At 38.2% G+C, this 20,726-nt stretch overlaps 3 protein-coding genes, 2 long non-coding RNA genes and 1 other non-coding gene across 11 annotated transcripts; 4 read left to right on the forward strand and 2 right to left on the reverse strand.

Moving 5' to 3' along the window:
• The first annotated feature begins 503 nt into the window (after positions 1 to 503).
• On the forward strand, positions 504 to 600 carry LOC112277068 (small nucleolar RNA Z157/R69/R10). Its single transcript, XR_002968249.1, has one exon. It is a non-coding gene; the product is annotated as a small nucleolar RNA Z157/R69/R10 (small nucleolar RNA).
• A 2,986-nt stretch (positions 601 to 3,586) lies between these two features.
• Positions 3,587 to 5,972, forward strand: LOC112276408 (uncharacterized). Of its 2 annotated transcripts, none has more exons than XM_024507692.3 (6): positions 3,587 to 3,691; positions 4,269 to 4,342; positions 4,748 to 4,862; positions 5,178 to 5,267; positions 5,413 to 5,511; positions 5,632 to 5,972. In XM_024507692.3, the coding sequence occupies exons 2-6, from the start codon at positions 4,275 to 4,277 to the stop codon at positions 5,731 to 5,733; spliced, it is 474 nt and encodes a 157-aa protein (XP_024363460.1). In that variant the 5' UTR covers positions 3,587 to 3,691; positions 4,269 to 4,274; the 3' UTR covers positions 5,734 to 5,972. The 2 variants fall into 2 exon arrangements, with proteins under 2 accessions (XP_024363460.1, XP_024363461.1); XM_024507693.3 differs by having other exon boundaries at positions 5,413 to 5,480.
• Positions 5,973 to 7,965: 1,993 nt separating this feature from the next.
• On the reverse strand, positions 7,966 to 12,217 carry LOC112276886 (tRNA (guanine-N(7)-)-methyltransferase). 3 transcript variants are annotated; one of them, XM_073531055.2, is made up of 13 exons: positions 11,956 to 12,197; positions 11,767 to 11,820; positions 10,951 to 11,214; positions 10,645 to 10,715; positions 10,473 to 10,532; positions 10,090 to 10,148; positions 9,767 to 9,823; positions 9,434 to 9,502; positions 9,244 to 9,314; positions 8,962 to 9,005; positions 8,636 to 8,736; positions 8,391 to 8,444; positions 7,966 to 8,260 (listed from the first exon to the last, which is right to left on the reverse strand). In XM_073531055.2, exons 3-13 carry the CDS (start codon positions 11,196 to 11,198, stop codon positions 8,186 to 8,188), a joined length of 909 nt encoding a protein of 302 aa, XP_073387156.1. In that variant the 5' UTR covers positions 11,199 to 11,214; positions 11,767 to 11,820; positions 11,956 to 12,197; the 3' UTR covers positions 7,966 to 8,185. The 3 variants fall into 3 exon arrangements, with proteins under 3 accessions (XP_073387156.1, XP_024364451.1, XP_024364453.1); XM_024508683.3 differs by lacking the exon at positions 11,767 to 11,820 and having other exon boundaries at positions 11,860 to 12,217; XM_024508685.3 differs by lacking the exon at positions 11,767 to 11,820 and having other exon boundaries at positions 11,956 to 12,077.
• Positions 11,949 to 12,805, reverse strand: LOC149986374 (uncharacterized). The gene is made up of 3 exons (XR_016500659.1): positions 12,669 to 12,805; positions 12,486 to 12,530; positions 11,949 to 12,086 (listed from the first exon to the last, which is right to left on the reverse strand). It is a non-coding gene; the product is annotated as an uncharacterized LOC149986374 (long non-coding RNA).
• LOC149986375 (uncharacterized) lies at positions 12,380 to 13,007 on the forward strand. Its single transcript, XR_016500660.1, has 3 exons — positions 12,380 to 12,521; positions 12,683 to 12,757; positions 12,872 to 13,007. It is a non-coding gene; the product is annotated as an uncharacterized LOC149986375 (long non-coding RNA).
• Positions 13,008 to 13,185: 178 nt separating this feature from the next.
• On the forward strand, positions 13,186 to 17,079 carry LOC112276885 (fructose-bisphosphate aldolase-lysine N-methyltransferase, chloroplastic). 3 transcript variants are annotated; one of them, XM_024508680.3, is made up of 10 exons: positions 13,186 to 13,605; positions 14,097 to 14,349; positions 14,433 to 14,618; positions 14,734 to 14,804; positions 14,987 to 15,137; positions 15,240 to 15,503; positions 15,609 to 15,678; positions 15,878 to 16,077; positions 16,357 to 16,452; positions 16,639 to 17,079. In XM_024508680.3, the coding sequence occupies exons 1-10, from the start codon at positions 13,460 to 13,462 to the stop codon at positions 16,774 to 16,776; spliced, it is 1,575 nt and encodes a 524-aa protein (XP_024364448.1). In that variant the 5' UTR covers positions 13,186 to 13,459; the 3' UTR covers positions 16,777 to 17,079. The 3 variants fall into 3 exon arrangements, with proteins under 3 accessions (XP_024364448.1, XP_024364450.1, XP_024364449.1); XM_024508682.3 differs by lacking the exon at positions 14,433 to 14,618 and having other exon boundaries at positions 13,217 to 13,605; XM_024508681.3 differs by lacking the exon at positions 14,433 to 14,618 and having other exon boundaries at positions 13,324 to 13,605; positions 14,619 to 14,804; positions 14,970 to 15,137.
• Positions 17,080 to 20,726: the final 3,647 nt, after the last annotated feature.

Raw genomic sequence — 20,726 nt, forward strand, 5'->3', positions numbered from 1 at the left:
GCTGGCTGAAACTTCCATAAAAAAACATACAGAACATCTAAGGGTCTGAGCGGATGTGGGTGTTGCGAAGGATGGTTAGGAGGCAATCTGACTAGAGTCACTCGTGTGCTGGTGATCAATAGCACATAGAGCGCTGAAAGTTGCCGAGAACGATGTCACGGGCAGCTGTTCGACCTGACCCTGAAGAATCTACCTGCGCAGGAAGAAGCTTCCGTGAACAGCGTGAAAATGAAGTGTGTGAGGGTGAGTGTGGGGGGAGGGAAATTGTGTCGGTGAGGAGATTGATGTCATGCACCACACTGAGTTAACTGTGCTGAGATGACAATAACACCATAAGAATCACTGAGACATGGACTTCTGGGCAGTAGGGGGGTTTTAGGAGTTTCGTTTTGCGGGGTGTGGGAGCGGTAGGTGCAGAAGGTTGTGAGGAAGAGTTGGGCGTGGAATGATGGACGGGCAGGTGCGGAGGCATGTGTGGGGCTGGAATTAGGGTCGGATGGATGGGGGTTGCTGTGATGATACCAAAGTGTTTCGGACTAGAGTTTCTGATCTGGGGTAGTAGCCAGCATTGAAGAAACCACTCTTGGCTGTCTGAGCATTGGGGTTGTCGTGTATGAGGGTGGTTGGCATCGCGAAGCTGCGTGTGCAAATCTTAAGTATGCCGACAGTGAAGGCGGCTGATGTGTAGTTTATATGTGTGGCGAAAGGGTGAACTGTATTGTGACGAGGTTGGAGGAGAGAATCTTTTGGTCTATTTCACTGCAGCCTAACACATGAACGGAGGTGTGGAGGAATAGCACCCCCAAGACAACCCTGAAACTAACAACATGTAGCAGTAACACAAGGATTCATCGAATGGTTCCAATAAATCTGAACCATAACCTACATGAGTGCAATCTGAGTAATTGAACAGTATGGAAAGGCTCACGCAATAAATATCTTAAGAGTATTTTCCTGAGAGCTGATGACGGATGTGGGGATTATTCTCTCAGCCGAGCAGGCTCGTGCATGGTTTAACTGTGGATACGTAGATTTTTACGAATTGTTTGCTTTCAGATGGATTGCTGGTTAAAATCTCGAGATGTGATTATTGCTGATTTGCACAACCTTTGTTCCTTCACAAATGAACAAGGGCCATCCTACTTAAAGATAGGGGTGAAAGGTTGGACAGGAGATATTGCAATAAGTCATCCGGGGTTGCATTGTTACCTCGAAAGAGAGAATCGGAGTGCAAATCCGAAAGATCAAATCGAAGACTTAATCCTTGCTGTGCCCGACGGTGCAATATCACACAATGAACTGTGAGCGTTACTCGAGATCCATTAGATGCCTCGACTAGGAATTGGACACGGCCATGTAACCAAAAGTTAGTCCTCACAATCGAAGGGTTGGGTTCCAGGTGCAGAGACGCCGAGCATAGTCTGTGCGTTGCACAAGATCAGAGTTGCTTCGTTTTGAGGATGACTTTGTCATGCTCTCGAGGAAGGAAGGACCCTATGGACTCATCAAATGTTAAGCTCACTGATGAGTATGAGGCGATGGACCTTAGAGAGATTCACTGCCGCCTTAAAAAGTGTAGGGTTTGAAGGTTCCAGCCACCCACTCCTCGACCTCGTTCCAATCTTTGAAAGTCCATTGGAGGTTCAATGTGGAGGATCTCATGAGATATGCATGGACGATTGCATGCCAATTAAAACACCATGACGTGGATGGTGAATCCGACCAGTGTAAAGAGGAATGAGGTGAGATATGAAATACTCAATGTGGCATGGAAAGGAGCAGTGGGTTCACTTGTGTATGTAATAGTGGGTACAACAGCGCAAGCTGCAATTGTAATTACCTCCCAGAGCCACCATGTGGCCACACCATTTTACGGTAGTTGGGTGGTTGAGTAGGTAGACTCCAGACATCAACGAAGGCCATTGTGCATCTGATGTTGTAACCTGCAGACCAGCACATTGAGCATCAGGAAACTGTGAGCTCGATCGGATAAGAATTCCTTAACTTCAATTTTAGAGGTACTTTTTAATTTTGATAGGAATAGATGGTTGTTACTTATTTCTTACTTCTGTTAATAGTTTGTACAATTTACAAACTATCTCAAATACAACATGAATGTGTACTTGTTTGAGTAATTGCAACCGTTGAGGAATAGATATGGGTATAAATATATGATGTCTTTAATTGTCCAACTTGTTGCAATGTACATTTGTTTTCAGTTGTTAGTATAATAACCATGTTATCTTGCCAGCTTGGATTCTTTATTAATTTCTCCCTTAATGTTAATTTTAACCAGTGTGTAATTTTTATTTTTTTTAGTTTGAACTTTATTTGCATGTATTATGTTATCATAATCAACTTGTCACACCTTGTTTTTTATGATAACCAATTATTGAGAACCTAAAAGAGTTGGTATTTTTATCATGCATACATATAGAAAGAGTTTATGATATAGGTGAATCTTCAGTTAAATAAATATAGATTTGTATTATTTTATATTTTTAATTTTACTTTGGTATTCACTTTTACAAAAAAATCTATAAGTTTTTATCACACTTGTTATTTCATTTAAATGTGATCATAAGAATTTAAAGTTGAAAGATTTGTAACCAAGCCTGTTCACTATTACAATTAATATAGGATACATAATTGTTGTAAGTAATCATAAATTTATCAACTACAGGATTTGGCTTAAGCATAATTATTACACGATTATACAAATTATTTGATTTTTGTACACATTATTATTTTTATATTATTTATTCTCTTTTTTCACTCAACTACAACATCAGATGGAACAAACTTTTTTTGTTTATATATATATATATATATATATCTGTATAATCCATGCCATTGGATACTATGATCTCTAGCACATCCACATGTTCCCTTGTGCTCCCTTGGTTCCTCACTTCCTGCTTCATGGAAAATCAAAAGACTTCTTTGTCTCTATGTTACACCCAAGCTTTCTCATTAAATAGTTATATAAGTTAAGTACAACTGTCATCCTTGCTTTCATATTGTTTTTATTTTTGAGTTAAAGAAACAGCTTTCACAAACTCTATCCAATTTCCACACTTATTTTTCTTGTGGAAATAGTTCACGCAGAGTTAAATCATTATCCCAGTTGGTAAAAATCAGGAATAAAACAGATAATCTGACGCACATCCTTTGATGCATACCACACAGACCTGACTTTTTCTCTGTTCAAAAATCAAACCAATTATAACTTACTTTGTATCAACAATCACAAAATACTGTAGAGCTAATCGACATGAAATTCATCTTCAAACCATCGTTGCAGGAGGTTAAACCCAGTACTGTGAAATGAGAGCAACGACAGCGGTTCAGTAATATCCAGTTAGCTACAACTCACCTGAGTATAAGCAGGATATCTTTTTTAGACAGGGACGATACACGGGTGACACTGGATACATGGGGAGGTATTTATACTATGGTAGAGGATCGGGCAGGACGTCAGGGTGCTAATGCTTTCCCAGGTATATGCATCTCCGAGCAACCTAAACCGGGGTCCGCGAGGGGCGTTCATGAAGTCGCCAAGGTGAGGATCTAAGCTTTTTCCCGCCGCACCCGAGCATTGTGTTTGTGTGTCTGCGATCAACATCTCCTCGATCGATCCATCGATCGCGGCGCTGCTGTTGCGCAACCATCCACAACTCGTTTCTCCAGTGTACGTTGCCTCCCTCCCTCTCGCGCTTCTTCTGGATCTCTGTAGTGTTTCATTTGGGCTTGTTTTGGGATGTTTCCACTAGGGGTCCTGGCGTGGCTGCGGTTTTTCGTTTCTGGTTTTGATCTGGAGTGAGTCCCCTTCTGTGGTTGGTGTATACTTGTGAGCGTGTCGAGTGTACCCACCAATGCACGTGTGCAGTGATGCAGTCTTGGTTTGTAACGTATCGACACGTGAAGTTGATTTATGATAAGCTAGGCTTTGTTTCTCGGGCAAACTCTCAAGAGGATCGTGGTAAACTCTCAAGAGGATCGTGGTGCAATTAGTGCTTAGATTTGAGGTGCTAGGTTGGGTTTGAGTAGCCGAAGGTGTGGGCTTGCTGAGTGTAAGCGGCTGATTACTTCGTGGTTCACACCGCTCTGTATCCTGTTTGCTACACGGACTTAATGGAATTTTTACTCATAATCCGATGTACGGAATTACCCTTTCGTTTTGAGTCTTCCTGTTTTTTCGCTTCGGAGAGTAATATTTTTGCAGAAGCTTTTCTTACATTGTTGTGGCGTGTTGTTTCTCTATGTAGACAACCATGGGGTTTATATCCTTTGTCGGGAGGGTCACGTTCTCTGCGATCTTTATTTTGGCTGCCTGGCAAAAGTAAGTTTCCTTATTGTGTTTTTTTCTTCAGTTGGAAGGGATTGACGGTTGTTGTGTATTTCCTTATCATGAGTAGGAAGACGTGGAATATTTTTAGTCAACATTGTGATGTGTTGTGATTTTTGAAACTGAATTTATTTTGTACACGAGGATTGCATTTGCCTTTTGATTTTTTGTAATTTTTAGTTTTTAGTTTTTTTTTTCTAGTTTTACGCGTTGTGTCACAAAAGCAACGTTGGTTTTGTTTTATCTTTGTTACATTACGACAACATGTTCTGTTTCATGAAGTGACGAAACGGATGCCTCTTTTGTTGAACGTAGTCAAAATGTGCCGCCCCAATTTTTCTCGTCATACGTCATGTACGCAGTATGAAGTAACGGTGTAACCTGGGTCGTTGATATCAGAATCCAAGACTTCGGAGATGACGGAGGCTCTGCTTTGAAGACGTTGGAACCCAAGTTGGATCTGTTCAAGGGTCATATATTCGAGACACTTCATTTCAAGGTTCCACCTGTTGAGGTGTGTTAACACATGTTTCCTTCGATCTATTTTTTGTGTAGTATTTGTTCGGGTCCGTATGTCGTGAAATCCTGCTTACATTTTAGGTGGATATCTTGCTGCTTGGTTCCTGCTTCCCTCTTTAACTACTTAGTCGCTATCATATACAACATTAAGAAGCTGTATAAGTTGGAGTGAGGTCTGAATGAGCCCACACATCTCTCTTTTCCTCTCTCTCTCTCTCTCTCTCTCTCTCTCTCTCTCTCTCTCTCTCTTTTGTACCCTCTTTTTCTTCTTCAGTCTAGCGTGCTTATTATAAGTGGTTCCTTGCCACAGACCAAGCATTTGTTGATGGGAGCTATCGCGTTGGAGGGTTTTGGCGGACTTCTCTTCACAGTGGGGAGTAGTGTCGGTGCATATTTGCTGGTCAGTACCTTCACTTGAAATCCTAAAGAAGATAGTATTCATTCTGTAATTGGAATTTCACAACCATCATGCACGTGCTCTTAGATTTTGTTACTTGTAGATGTCTGTTAAACCTTGTGACTGTGCTTGTGTGTTTTTTTTCTAGCTCATCTTCTTGGCCGCCATCACCCCCATTATTCACGACTTCTACAACTATGAGCTTTCCAGCCCAGAGTATGTCCACCAGTTCAACCAATTTCTGAAGGTTAGAATATTTCACGATGCTTCAATCGTACTTAAATTGGGTCTTTTTGTGTGCTTCTTGGAAAATCTAGAAGAATTTTCTACACGGAAGTTTCTTAGTAATTGGTCTTGGCGTTTGCAGAATTTGGCACTTTTCGGAGCCCTTTTGTTCTTCTTGGGTATGAAGAACTCCACTTCCCGCCAGAACAGAAGGAAGCAGCCGTCTAAGTCCAAGGTTCAGTAGATTTTAGATCTGGAACTCTGTGCAGTGATATTGACAAACGGCAGTTATGAAGGGATTGTAGCGTGGTGTGCCCTACTTGCCGCTCTCTGTTGTGTAGTCATTTTGGGAAGTTAGCTGAAGGACATCAATTTTGTGATTCCTCTTTTTTTGAAAACTGAAATTATGCCAGTATGCATGTCTGGTATGCTTGCGGTGTTCGGTTTTTAAATCAATCATCTTATATTTTTTTGGACGAGCAATATTGTTGGTTGTCTTGCTCTCATCTCGGATAGTGTCACAAATTCGTTTATGACGTTGTTATTATAAAGCAGTTTAAATTGTAACAATTTTGACTTGCGCAAATTCTGCGTGCACGTTGCTAACCGAGCCTGTACGTTTCTTCATTACATCTATTTGGGGGATATCATTGATGTTCTGGGAGGTACTATGTATGTATCCACCTGTATTTGTTCAGTGCCAACTAATGGCATTTATCATTCTGCCTCCAGTTATTTCCCTGCCGTGTCCCATGGGTTCACGTGCATTGTCGGAACTGGCACTTGCTTTAGCGATCGTATTATCTTTACAAGTATGGACATGGATTCTGCCAGCGTGAATTTCGACGACGCCAGGGTTGCGTAACATTCAGATTCTGCCAGCAGAGGATCGCCGAAATGAAACAGAACATTCGAGTATTTCGATTTTACTGTACCATTTAATTGGTTGAATTTAGCTGCCAGTATATTATCTTTTGTTTGACCGTTAATCATTTCTTATGAGATACCTTCCCAGCCCGAAGGCAAAATTTATCTTTGCTTAACAATAGCTAGTGCTGTTGACATGCTTCCGTGGTAGTGTTTCCTCTATATTTTTAATGAAAACTGACAACTCTTTTCAAAATTTCAATGCAATAAATTCAATGTAAATTAATTCATCACTCTGATTATGGGTTCTGTTCGGGAAGTTTCCTCAGTGTTTTGTCTTGGAAGAAAAGTAGTTGCACAAGTATCTTTTGATAGTTCATTTCTTGTTATTAGATATTGAAGTAATTAACACCCATTAATACAATCATCCAAATCTCCACATTATAAATAGGGGAATGTTAAATAGACCCAGGTTTTTACTAAATTGACCCACTAATCATGACTATCATATTCTTCATCATGAGTAGGTCGATTTTGTAAAAATCTGGATCTGTTCCACATTCCCCTGCAAATAATGCAAATTTAAGGCACTTTTTTAAACCAAACACATGTCAAATTTTAGTAGCTTGTAGGCATAGATTGTATGGTTGTTTTCTCATTAATCAAATGGAGGAAGTGATTTTTATTACTGTTATGTACGAATTAGCAATTATGTTTTACTGTTCTTAAACATCAGTTGACCTTTAATTAGAGATATCCGTTAATAAAAAGATTTACAAATTGAGTCATTGAAATTCATCTCCCCCAATATTTGTTTTCCACAACTTTTTGACCAAATTAAAGAAATTTCATAAGATTTAATAAAATCTAAATTTGAAGAATGCAAATACTTGAGCATTCTTCTCATCAACAATTCTCATGGTATACAGTTTAAACACAAACAATGGTTATTTGAATTATAAATCCGATTTAATAAAGATTCTTCTACTGTTCCGCATACACAGAAATACCTACTTTTTCTCTGCATTTTCTTCACAATTACTAAAGAAATTTTATACAGAACGAGGCCCGAGATGGGGTGTACCTGATCCACCTCACAATAGGCAAAACTCCCAACATGTAATCCAAGCCAACACCAATTTCTTCGCCTCGTGGGTTGAGTTCGCGGTTGGAGGCTACCGCCTTTGTCATCTTGGGATTGTGGAAAGATATGGGTTTTCCTGCTTTTGCTATTTATGTGAACCGAGGCTGTGATTCGCACAATTCAGCTGAGGAACTGTGCCTTGGGATTCACTCACCGAGTGGGAATTGGAAGGTGGGTGTGACAATTGTACCTCCGACAGTGCCCTCATTACGAAGTTTCTATAAGACCGGTCCATTCAATCTGCCAACCGCAGGCTATGGAACATGCCCACGAGTCAGGATATCATTACGAGCTGTAATTCGATTTTGAGTACTGCCATCTGTATTGTTCCAGAAAATTGATGAAGGGGTGAGTGGTCTTCTTGATATACTCAAGAGTCTGGACTATCAAGCCCGAAACTAACATGCGTTTGAAACCATGCATTTAACGTTCAGAGAAGACATGGCAGACATTTCAGGCCAAGCATTTCGAAGCATTATCAGAACATCAGAACCCTTTGAAAACATGCCGAGGTGTTTACAGGAAGGACTCAAGAAGATATGGAAACATCTGCTTGCTTAAGCATTTACGGGTCAACCGAAAGCAAGAAGCTCCTGGCTTTGCAAGCCAAATAATGTGAAGTCCAATCACTGATTCTCTGTATTTCCTAGGGTGCAACACGTTCTCACTGGAGTATACGTAAAATCTAGGCCCCGATGTTCCCTAGTCCTGCTATCCGTCTGTATATGGCCTTATATGTGGAGCCTCCGTTTCGTTCCACCTGCACAACAAGGACACAAAGAGAATTATTATGGACACCATCTTGAATTTTGAGAACATAAACGGGATCTTGAGAGCATTCTACTCATGACAATCGATAGCAATATAGCAAGCGTTACACATGACTCTACCTTTTGGCCTTCTTCGGTAGCATTTATCAAAAGTGGAACACACACGTCCTTCTCCTGAAAAAACAACGTTATGTTGTAGGATTATCGATCAAGATGTCCATGACATCACAATGTTTCCTATGCCTATCTCCATACTAACTTGTTAAATTGCCCAGCGGTTTGCTCTGGAAAAAACGCTATTCCACACAAAAATGTACTATTTCTTACTTAATGTCAATCATCAATAGCAGGAGTGTCCAATTTACCAGCTCTTCATCAGTTAACGGATGAAAGAGGGGATGAGCATCTAAATGTGCTTTCATCCACTCTCCTAACTCCTGAACGTCCGTTATTGTGTACAAAATGCCTGCCAAGGAAAATTTACACATAATTAGCAAGAAGTTACGCAAGAGGAACCTCAAAAGCAAACGAAATAGATTAAGTGGGCATCTCTACAACGACAGCCGCAAAGAAAACCTACGTTCATGTTATTTTAGTAAATGATTATGCACATCAATGCGAGAAGAATCTTAAAAAGAGTAATCAACACACGTCGCGACTCCCTTGACACCTAAGTTCAAAATGGTCATACCTCCAACAGCCATGATGTACGCATACTCGGCTAGCAAGGCGGTACTGTACAAAATTTCCATTTGAGTGAGATCAAGAGTTAGACATAAGCACTGCAACCTTCTTTAGAAATTAATCATATAGTGCACTACGAATGAGAGGCTGATCAAATAAAAAAACACCATTGAACTCTAAAAAAGCTACCCAGCATCTTGTTTAGATGTGTAAACACTTCCAACGAGATATTAACGGTACAGATGTGTTTCCGCCTAAGGAATGGCATGCAAGAATTAGTGTACTATACCTGATAATACGTCGTCGATGATTTTTCTCCTTAAAATGAGGATCAGGAAACAAAAAGAACATTTTTGTAAGCTGCAAACATGAAACACATGTTAGCATTAGAAGCATGAAAAATGACGTGAATTAAGAGTCAATGACCAAAAGATGGTGGTAAGAGTACTTCAAGTAAGCAGGCTTATGATAAAGCATACCTGGCCTTTCTCAAAGTAGTTTGGCAAGTATTTCATAGCATTGGTCCTCAAAACTGATATGTTTTCGTACTGTACAATACATATTCCACACATAACATCAAACCCTTAACCCTTCAACAATCCCTGAAGTTTAAATACTATCTAACAGAAAGATAATAGGGAAGATGGCATGTCTGTTGAGCATATCAGCGTATGAAGTTGTCACTAGAACCTGCAACTAAATGCCGATACATTGCTATCAACAGTTTCAATAAAAATGTATTGAATACCACATATACCGAACTCCTAACAAACATACATAAGCGGAATACACTTAACGAAGCCAACTCATACCTGTCCTGGATGTTGTTCACGTAATGCGACGATCCTTTCTTTCACATACTCGCTCACCTGACAATTGACATGTTACTACGATTAATAGAGAGGACCTCAGATGCCACAAAGTTATTGAAATACCCTGCCTATTCGTGTCTTCGCCAAAACTACTGAGACTAAAGTTTTCCGGTTAAGTCTTGCATCAATACTGGAAAAACTCAAACATTAGTATTACAATAGCCTATTAATGTTCCGACTAAAAATGGATCACATTTCAAATATAATAACTCTGATCATAAAAAGGTTATACCGATCCAAGGTGCAGAATTGTAGAAACACACCTTGTCTCTCAACTCCATCCCAACCATCAAAGTTTTAGGAAACAACGGTGACATCTGAACTGGGGGGTTCAACAAGACAACCGTCAGGTACTACAAATACAAAGGTGTGACCATTTTCCATAGAGCAAAAAACCACGTGAATTGAAACCACCCAGGCGTCGCTGCAATGATAAGCTGAAGTGAAATGTACAACAATACAATAAGTACTCAAGTATGCCGTAAACCAACAAACGAAAAGCTTAAAGATAGTGCTGGAGAGGTGTCACACTACAAGTAGTAAACCAAAAAATAAACCAACACAGCATCAAGATAAGAAGAAACAAATCTTAAAATTGGATGTGGAGCTCATAGAGCAGAAACAGACATTTCCTAGATGCACTTACCAATGAGACCACCGAAGCCGCAACCAATGTCGGCAAATCGAACCTTCAGATCTTTGTCCCCTGCACGGATTGCGATCCGCCACTGTTTAACTGCCTCCGAAGGGACTGTTAACATCCAAAAACCGAACCACTAAAAGAGTCACATCTTCCGCATTTGCAATGTCTTCCTCACCTGTAGTTTCTTCTTGAGCAAAAAACTCTGGAAAGCTTTCTGACCAGTCGAATTCGCTGGGCGTGGTTGGCCTGCCAGTAATTTATAGTATTTAAACTTCAGCCTTTCATTCCAATCCAGAAAGCAAAAGGAGCGAAAAATTCAGCTTTCTAGTTTTTGAGATTTTTACAGAGAAGTATTGAGAATAGTTCGAGCAAGGCTCGTTGTCATATTGGCACTTTGATTTTAAGTTATTATTCAAAGCAGGAGCTGGTAAATTATGATAAAAAATGTAGCACGAAATTGTCAAAGCAACCAGACACTTACACAGAGAATTGACAATCACTGAGAGGGTTACTGTGCGCCCGGGCTCTGTAAAACCTCTTCTTGGGTAATTGTCCTTTCTGTTTTCCTGCCTTGACTTGCGCCTCTTGCTCAGACCTCCTTTTGCCCTTTATAAAAGCCTTTGGCTCCTCTCCGACAGCGGAGACACTTCCATTCTTCTCAATTGCCTCATTTTTCTCCTTCACTTCTGAGGCTTCATGAGCGATATCGGCCGAGTCTTCGCCCGTCATGGCAGATACTATTCACCTGGTTCCGATACAATATGTAGATTGCAGCTCACCGTTACAGAGAGTTCATTACCACGTGATTTTTATAATATGCAAAACCGAAAACCTAAAAGCCACGGAGTTTAAGAACTCCAATAAGCTACAGGTGTACCTATCGTGAAGTCTAAGTATTTCAAAAAGAATTCAAAAAGTAATGAACACTTCCAGCATCAGTCTCACAAGACAGAAACTAAAAACCCCCAAACGACGGGCAATACCCTAATATGGCAATGTAGCAGGGACCCCAATGTCGAAAGGCAAAAATGACTCCAAGGTACCCATTAGAATCAACTACAAGAGTAAACATGTGTACTTCTCTTCAATGAACCAGCAACCTAAAACTGCCCCGCTTCTTCTACCCCCCAAATTCAGCACCACATTGACTCATCTAAGAAATCAAACTCGTCGTTAAAGAATGTGGGCGCTATAAATCATCGCGTGATGGTCAACACGGCAACACCCCTTTCTCCTGCGACTCATTCTCAAATTATAGAACAAAACCTCACTAAAAAAAACAAAGAGAGAAAATTACCCAGCGCGCAAAACCCACCAAGACCCGCGCACCCAAGTGCAGCACAAACTTCAACTGCAGCCAAGCTCACGGTGAGAGATTCATGGCACTTACTGGTCACGAGAGAAGGGATTCAGCTGCTCCAGGTCTACCCACGAGTGCAAAAGCACACAAATATGACCTGCGATCCAATGAAAGAAAGAATCCCACCTTGATGACGGCGATTTCAAGCATAAAATTCGAGCTGTGTTGGGCTATTGTATGAAATTGTCGGACCTACGTCGGTCGAGGGAGGGTATCTTCCACCAAGCTGAGGGACCAAGCCAAGAGGTACTGATACCCTGGTCCAAAAAAGTTATGAATGAGCATGACAGTGTATGAATAGAATATCGTTAGAATCTACCCGTCTGCGAACTGAGGATTCGGACACCTGCAACAATCTGGTTTTGAGAAGCACCGAGCAGTATATAGTTTCAATCAGTTACTCGAAGTTGTCGTGTCTCTGCAACATAAGAGTTCACTTATTTCCCTTGAGCTGCATTTTGCCATTATCTGCTTCAACATCGAACTTGCATCACTATTTATAAACAATCTCACAGTCCACATCACCACAGAGCTATTTTACTGCGTGGCTGTCCTATTCATTGAGAATTGTCGTCTAATTCTGGTGGTGATTTTACCAAAATTTGAAATCTTCGATTACAAACCAAAAGGGAAAATGTGATCTGCGTTCCACTCACCGCTCGGAGTTCTTTCTCTGCTCGAGCATCTTCAAAGTAATCTTCCTGATGTGACCAAGTTCAGGGTTTAGGGCTTAGAAAGGAATCCTTGATCCACACAAGAGAAACTGTTTCCTCTTCTGTCTTTCCGATATGATTGTGTTAGAGGTGCTACATATTTATCTTCTTCATTGACGAACTTACTGTAGAAGTTGCAGGCGAGGTATTCGGCATGCTATTCGGATCATTCTGAAGGAGTGCCCGTGAAATGGAACTCTAAACTTTTATGCAAGGTTTAATTCACTGCTCAACTCCACCATTGTGAGGTCAAAATAGCGCTGTAATCATGGCAGTTGCTGCTGTGTTCCAGGTTTTTACTGTCCTCTTGTGTTTTGTGATGCCGCCAGATTGTGTGACGGTTGAAGGACGCAACTGTATCTTTGCTGAAAGAGACAACTGCTTCGGTTGTAAAAAAACATCCTAAATTTGAGTTGTCAAGCTGCAAATAACAATATACTTGACCTTGCACGGCTATCACGACAACTCGGTCTCCGTAGTTCAAATCTCAGGCCTCTAAGAAATCACAGGGAAAGTCATCCTGGACTTGTTCATCGAATGCGGCCTTTATGAGCTGATGACCAGGCAACGAATGAAGTAATGCAAGTTAATCAGACATGCTTTCACAGCATGCAAAAACAACTATTGCTTGTGCCCACATCTCCCCCCAGTATTGCCTACCCTTCCACGACCATAATGCTCCGGGTTTTTAGACTTTCTATTCGAACTCAGTCCCAGAGAATCTTGAGTTCCTGACATTACATTTTTACCTCGCAAACTTTTCAGTTATGATAGCTCACAGTTTACGAGCGCAGTCGTCGGAACAACGTTATGGTAGAATACCTCTCGGACCCAGTTGATAGGCAGGAGAGTTGTGGACGGAGGAACCATTTCAGCTCCACTTCTTCCGAGCTGCGGCGTTTTCCCCCGACCTCACCATGCAGTGCCGCATTGAGCATGCCGTGGGTAGGCAAGAATTTGAGTCGAAATTAGGATTCCTCTCTTCCCAAGTTATTCAGCACCGTGTGCGGGACCTCAGGGTTTCTCCTGTAACCTCTGGATTCCGAGCCTTCACGCACAAGAGGTGAGTGGGTTGTGTTACTGTGGAGCGTTTGTGGGTCTGGTAGCATGATTGGGTTGGTAGGATGTGAGCAAAGCCTACTTTATTCGTTTCAACTTGAAGTTGAGCATATTTTGGTTGACAATGCGGTTCCCCGGGAATACAATTTCACCACCAATTTAAGTCGAATATGTCCTTCGGTAGAGCGCGGACGCCTATGAGTTTTTACACTAAACCCTGACGCGTCAATCCACTCTAAGCGCTCAATTTCACATTTTGGATAGGAGCTACTTGAATCAGATTCCTTCATACCATGCTTTATTGTCAAGAAGCTCAACTTTATTGTAATTCGTTGCAGAAGTTTTGTGCAATGAGAGTCAGAATGCTGTTGCATTGAAATCATCAATTTTTTAGATACCAAGTTTTGTTTTGCTTATGCTCGTTATATCCTGGATTTTGCGGAACTTTTCTCAATTCTAGTAAGAGCTCGCAACTGTATTCTGGGTTGGTTTCAGGTTTGGTTGCCGATGGGTTCAAAGCAACGGAAGCACTCACACAAAAGAGTCCAATGTATCGATTAGCAACACGAAGGTGGAGAGACTTAGGAATTGGCTAAAAAAATTGAATCACGACGATTGCAACCTCAAATTGGAGCGGTGTCCTCAGGGAGGCTCAGGGTCTGGCTATGGAGCTTTCGCAGGTCCAGGCGGTGTTGGGAATGGCAGTACAATTGTCAAGGTGCCGAGGAAAGCTTTGATGACTGAAGAGGTAACTAATCTTTCGCAATCTCTTTGGAATTCCCCGGTTACACAAATTTGAGAACATTTTACATCGTTCGCATTGTGACACAGACAGCAAGGCTATGTCAGGACGTCGGACCACTGGTAAAGAAGAGTGACTTAACGCCATGGCAGGCCATGTGCTTACATTTGCTCTACGAGCGGGCTCGCGGTGAAACGAGTTTCTGGTACCCTTATATTGCAGTTCTTCCTAAAGAGCTTGAACTTATTGGTATACATCCAATGCTTTGGTCGCAGGTTAGAACTTGTCCTCATCCTTTCGGTGCTATTCACGAAATCGCTCTCTCGACAAATGGTGATGTACTCAATATCTGCCGATGTGAAGCATTGATGAAATCCTGGTTTTGGGCAGAAAATGAGGCGGGAGTGGCTGGAGGGCTCCCCCATGTTGGACGTCACAGAGAGGAGGCTGGCCATCTGCAGGTTCTTGCATTTCACTTGAAGAAGACTTCTATATATTTGTTTTCCTTGCTCTGGCGTTTTGATGAAGTTTGACATTTTCGGTCACATATATCTAGCAATTAATATAATATAGAAAAGGAAACAATCATATTTTGAGATGTAACCCAAAAGCGAAGGACTAAGCAGGTGGCTGCAGTTTTTAGGGAGGACTATGAAGCCATGCTTCTGGCAGGGGCGGGAAGGTTGACTCCAAGGGGAAATGAGGGCGAGCCAATATCCATCACAGAGACAGCGGTTCAATGGGCAGCCACCATGTTGCTGAGTCGGTCTTTTTCTCTGAATCTTCAAACTCAGGTGCCCAATTCTTTGTTCTCAGTTCTTGGTTGCAACGGCTTCCGTTTTTTTATCACTTTGAAAGTCAGCGTCCTTACTCCATCTGTCGGCGTTATGTTGCAGAAATTGCGGCCAGGAAGTTTTGCAGAGGATACAATTGCACTGGTCCCGTGGGCAGATATGCTGAACCACAGTAGCTCAGCTGGAAGGGAGTCATGCCTGGTATACGACCAAAAATCAGGTGTGGCTACTCTACAGGCTCATCGTACATACTCAGAAGGCGAGCAAGTTTTCGATTCTTACGGACCCAGTTGTTCACCTTCGAGGCTACTTCTTGACTACGGTTTTGTTGATGAAGAGAATACGAATCACTCCGTGGATTTGCCGGTAAGAAGAAGCTCCCTATCTCTCTGTTTGTATAGGAAGCATTGATCCCTGCAGATTGAACTCTTGCACGTCGTGAAACTAATCATACAGCCTTTACTCTTACAGGCGTCCGTATTAGGGCCTGTAAATAGCAAAGCAAACGAGTTGTTGCTGGAGGCAATGGGGCTTCCTTTAGGTGAACCTCTCAATCCAGTCACAGTCTCAACCATCTCCTAGACTCAAAATTGTAGGAATCATGCATTGAATCTGAGATATATAGATAGGTAGATAAATAAATAGATAGATAGCTGAATACCGAAGATACTGATTACAGTGATTTCACCTTCAATCTGTCAAACTATATTGGATAAGACATGCCTCGCCATGTGATGCAGATGGAGCAATCTTCTCTTTGACCTCTGCTGGGGTCGACGAGAGCGTGATGGCATGGACAAGGGTTGCAGTTGCCACAAGACAGGAGCTCTACGATGCAGGCTGGAAAGAAGGTATCCGGGAAAGAGCAGCAGGGTATCCTAGTGCAGCCACAGTGATGTTCCGATTCTCAACTCCCATTAATCGTGATAATGAAAGTGAGGTAGTGACAGGTCCAACTCCCCCAAATCGCTCGTGTTCTCACAGCTTCGATGTAGCTTTCTTACGACAATGTTATCGTACGTAGTAGTTCAGCACATGCAACTTCTGGATAATGGTGCCATTTTCCTCCTTGAGAGATGGAGAATTCCTCACCTCTGCATTCACACTGATGCGACTGTCGTCTTATCTTAGAAAGAGTCTGAAATCTCCTAGTTCCCAATCACTCGTCAAATGTCTCATTTTGACGCTCACTATTACTGCTCCACTCTTTTGTACACAGGTATTGCGAAGATTATTGTCGACTTGTGAGTTCCTGTTGCAAAAGTATCCAACCACGTATGAGCAGGACATGGATATGTTGGCAAGGCCAGGCCTGGTAATGCAAACCTCTGCACACTACACCATCAGTGGAGAGTTCGCTGTTTTCTGTGAAGTCTTAGTTGCAACATGGGTCAGATCTTATTTATTTTTAAAACGATAAACAAATAATATCAGATCTCGTTATGTGCATCAGTCTTTCTCCAGCTTTTACACGTCTGATGTTCGTTGGACATTGTGGCAGACATTGCCGTGGGGAAGAAAGCAGGCCTTGAGAGCCCTCATTTCAGAGAAATTAGCCTTACGAGATTCACAGCAAACGTTTAAGAGGATTCTGACCAAGCTGCGTTCAGGAGCTTCACTAGACTCTCTGTATCGGTAAACTCAGTCCTAAGCTATTGCTTTCCATTCTCTGGTCTCAATTAATGAATGCAGAGCTAGATTTCTTTTTAAGCTTTGAGGGATACATTAGTGAAGTGGATGAGGTGTCTGTCTATTGGTGGCATTGGGCTGGACAAGAGAGTAATATGAATGTCATACCCCACAATCTTCCAGAAGTTACACTTTTCTCAATGCTCCTTGTGTTACCAAACGGCATCAAAAAATGTGAAAACTTGTGTTTGATAACGTCATGGAGCATAGATACAACTATGCTGCTCATGTGAAAAGTGTTGATTCATATTTATTCTGAGTTTTGAATTCTGCCCTGTGCATAAACTTTTATAAAAGAGAAAATTCAAACCTTAAAATAAATTTTGAGTTATATATATGTGTGTGTGTGTGTGTTGTTTTTGAAAAATTATATAAATAAATAAACGAATGAATTTCCTTTCTATTTTTCTTATCAGTCATCTTAGTTATGTTTTGATTTTTTTTATTATTTTTTTTCGTATTTTTGTGTTTTTAATGTATTATCAAGAATATTAAGTTCTTTGTGGAATTTGGTTCATTTTAGTATGGTAAAAATGAATTGTTGTATGTCACAGGGTTGTTTCTACAAATTTTATATCCATTTTTGAGTTCAGATTTTTATATTCTCTTTTATGTTTCAAATTATGGTTCATTATTCATGTATGCATTGATATCACAAACAAATGTACAATTCTTCATGTAATATTATAAAATTAATTCAATTTTTCATTTGAAGCTGTGTAATTAGGAAAACGTTTTTTCTTTTGGTAAATGCAATGTAATGATTGTTTGAAATGCAATTGTAAAAGAGATTAAATTTTATTTTATTTTATTATTAAAAACACACATTTTCCCAAAGAAGAGTAGATGTCAAACACAATAATCACTTTATTATATATTTACTTTAATATCTTCAAGAAGTACCACCATTCAATGTATGTGCTTTGTTCATTCATTCATATATTTGTTATTTGATTAATTTTTAAATTGGTTTTGATTTTTTAGAAATATTTGAGGCCACATCTCTTAACTTGCAATATGTTTAGTTGCATTAGAAAAGTTAATGCAAACACTTGTTCTTTGACATTATCAAAGTACTCTGCATTTTTTAGTTGGGACAATTTTTCTGTTTTCTTGCCTTTTTAATGCCCATAGTACACAAGTTTTGTTATATTTTAATAGTCCAATTTGTACTAATATCCATCATGAACTTGATTTTGATTTTTACTTTATGTACAATAGCAAAAGTAATGTGGATATCATTTCTATGTATAGAATGAGAGTACAAATGTCACACCTCTATCTCCATATATATATATATATATTTTTTTTTTGAGTAATATTTGTACTAATAAGTGTATATGACTTATATCAAAACAATGAATTAGATGTGGTATATATAGATCAAGTGCTTCATGAAGATTTGGTAGAATAACAGGAAGTCAAAAAGAAAAAATAATCAAGCAAGAAAATAAATGAAATTAAAATATATATATATATATATATATATATATATAATCGTACTATTAAAACATCTATCTACTAATGGGCATCTATTTCTTTACAAACTACACATGAAGATACTAATTATTAAATTATCACGTTGTTATAGCAAGTATTAATATTATTCATATTCAAAATATTTTATTTTATATTTGAAAAAATGTTACAATCAAGTGGACATCAGAATAAGCAAAACTCTAGAAAAAACACATAGTATTAAAATATTGCAAATGAACAAGATACTTGATTGAAAATCTTAAAACTATTTTTTTAGCTTACACTATTTTTTGCTTTTGTTGAATATGAGAATTTTATCTATACTTGTGAGTTCAAGAGTCCACATCATATTATCATGTTTCTTGAAGTTACACCTACAAACACAATAAATGATTAATTTTTGGAATTTTAAATTCTTGTTCATGAAATAAATAAATAAATAAAACTCTCTTCTATTATTTGTCTACAAATATAAAAATATAAAAATATAAAAATAGATTAAATAAAATAAATATCTATTTGAGTTATTAAGAAATATGAAGTTATAAATGATGTAGTCATGGAAAACAGTTTCACATGATTAAAATGCCTGAACAGTATTTGGCTTCATAAATACATGTTTGGCATATATATTAGAATTTCAAATAATATATGTTAAACAAGTATTCATGGAATTTATTTATTCTAAGTGATGGCATGCTCTAAGATCTTTGATGTTTCTATATTTTATTAATATTTTAAAATTTGTTTTACAATTTAATTTTAAAAAATTAATCATTAAATTTAGACTAGGAATACAATGTGTAATGTTTTTAAAAATCGACTTTAACATGGTTTACAAGGTTTGTGGGTATATACACATTTTTTTACATGGATTCATTAATGATTTATTTAGATCTAATGCAGATGTGAAATTTGAACTATACATTATTGAGTACTGAAATGTCCAAATAACATATCCAAGTGATTGTATATATATATATATATATATATATATATATTCTACTTTAATACACAATTTGAATGTCAAATTTTCATGGATTGATTGTGCATAAATTTATTATATATATATATATTTATTTGTATGTATATATATATATATATATAGAGAGAGAGAGACTCAATATGTGATGTAGATTCTTGTCTTGTTAATACATAGATATTTTTATAAGATAGATTGGTTGTGGGCAAAAGGCATCAATGGTTTATGGCAATTGGAACAAGTACAAGATAGAAATTACATGGCAACTAGGATTTATGGAAGTTGGGACTTTAGAAAAAATTCAAACTAAAATAGTCTATCCTTGAAAGAGTCTTGTAAATGCCAAATTATTATTTTTGTAATATACTATACAAGATTGCTTAAGAATGTCGAAAATAAAAATAAAAAATAAAATAAAAAAATAGTGGCTAGAAGTTTTAATTTTGCACTTTTTAATTCTTGTTGTTGTTGCAGTAATATAGCCTTTAAGATTTTCTATGTATTCACTTTTATTAAATATCTTCTATGAAGATTGAGATCGTGTGTTTATTGATTTTTAAAAAAAATTATTGAATGGCTGTAAGTTTTAAAATTATTTACAAGTAAGAATATATTTATTTCTAAATTTTAATTGCAACTTGTTGATATTGATTTGTCTAGGTCTTTTTAGCCTACTCAGAATAAATAGTACTCCTTAATAATTATTTGTTTATTTTCTAATTAAAATAAATTAAAAAAAACACATTAAAGAAATTCAGAATATTTTAAAGAAGTATCGATTTTCAGTAACACTTAAAATAAACTAAAAATAAAGAAAAAAATTCATAATAATAGGACATAAAGAATTAATCTTTACATATATTCAAAAGTATTTAAATTAATTTGAATTTATTTATTCCATTGATCTTATTAACTAATAAGACAAGACTAACTATATAATAGAAATTTTACTTGTTTTTTACTAAATAATTTTTAAATTTATGTGAATAATTTTTTCCTCAATATGTTTATATATCCTATTTTATAGGTAGCATTACCTTATATTCTAATAGCATTATTAAAAGAGTGCATACATTCTTCTCAAACTATGAAACACAGATATTTTTTCTCATTTATATATGCTTATTATGATTAAATATATTTAAAATTTGAATCTTTAAAGAAAAACCATTTATTATTTTTATTATTTTTTCATAATTTGAGTGGTATAAAAGTTTCCATACTGTTAGTTATTTTTCTATATATATATATATATATATATATAATTCCTTGCATAAGTTTAAGAATATGATTGTAAAATTGTGTATAATTTTTAAGAGCCTACAAACAGAATAGATCCCTTAGCTAAACCACAATCCAATAAACACAGAAATCAATTCCTTTAGGTTTGAAAAAGAGGACATTACAAAAAGGCATCCAAATTACGAAGATATCATGTC

The sequence above is a fragment of the Physcomitrium patens genome, chromosome 24, assembly GCF_059467195.1.
Source record: "Physcomitrium patens ecotype Gransden chromosome 24, ASM5946719v1, whole genome shotgun sequence".
Taxonomy (NCBI): domain Eukaryota; kingdom Viridiplantae; phylum Streptophyta; class Bryopsida; order Funariales; family Funariaceae; genus Physcomitrium; species Physcomitrium patens.

Excerpts from the sequence above, each read along its gene's own strand:
- LOC112276408 (XM_024507692.3), top strand. The coding sequence starts at position 4,275 with ATGGGGTTTATATCCTTTGTCGGGAGGGTCACGTTCTCTGCGATCTTT. Across the intron at positions 4,343-4,747 it reads ATTTTGGCTGCCTGGCAAAA|AATCCAAGACTTCGGAGATG; the intron begins GTAAGTTTCCTT and ends CGTTGATATCAG. Across the intron at positions 5,268-5,412 it reads GTGTCGGTGCATATTTGCTG|CTCATCTTCTTGGCCGCCAT; the intron begins GTCAGTACCTTC and ends TTTTTTTTCTAG.
- LOC112276886 (XM_024508683.3), bottom strand. The coding sequence starts at position 11,198 with ATGACGGGCGAAGACTCGGCCGATATCGCTCATGAAGCCTCAGAAGTG. Across the intron at positions 10,716-10,950 it reads AGTGATTGTCAATTCTCTGT|GCCAACCACGCCCAGCGAAT; the intron begins GTAAGTGTCTGG and ends AATTACTGGCAG. Across the intron at positions 8,261-8,390 it reads CTACCGAAGAAGGCCAAAAG|GTGGAACGAAACGGAGGCTC; the intron begins GTAGAGTCATGT and ends CTTGTTGTGCAG.
- LOC112276885 (XM_024508680.3), top strand. The coding sequence starts at position 13,460 with ATGCAGTGCCGCATTGAGCATGCCGTGGGTAGGCAAGAATTTGAGTCG. Across the intron at positions 14,619-14,733 it reads ATCCAATGCTTTGGTCGCAG|AAAATGAGGCGGGAGTGGCT; the intron begins GTTAGAACTTGT and ends GGTTTTGGGCAG. Across the intron at positions 15,138-15,239 it reads CTCTGAATCTTCAAACTCAG|AAATTGCGGCCAGGAAGTTT; the intron begins GTGCCCAATTCT and ends GTTATGTTGCAG.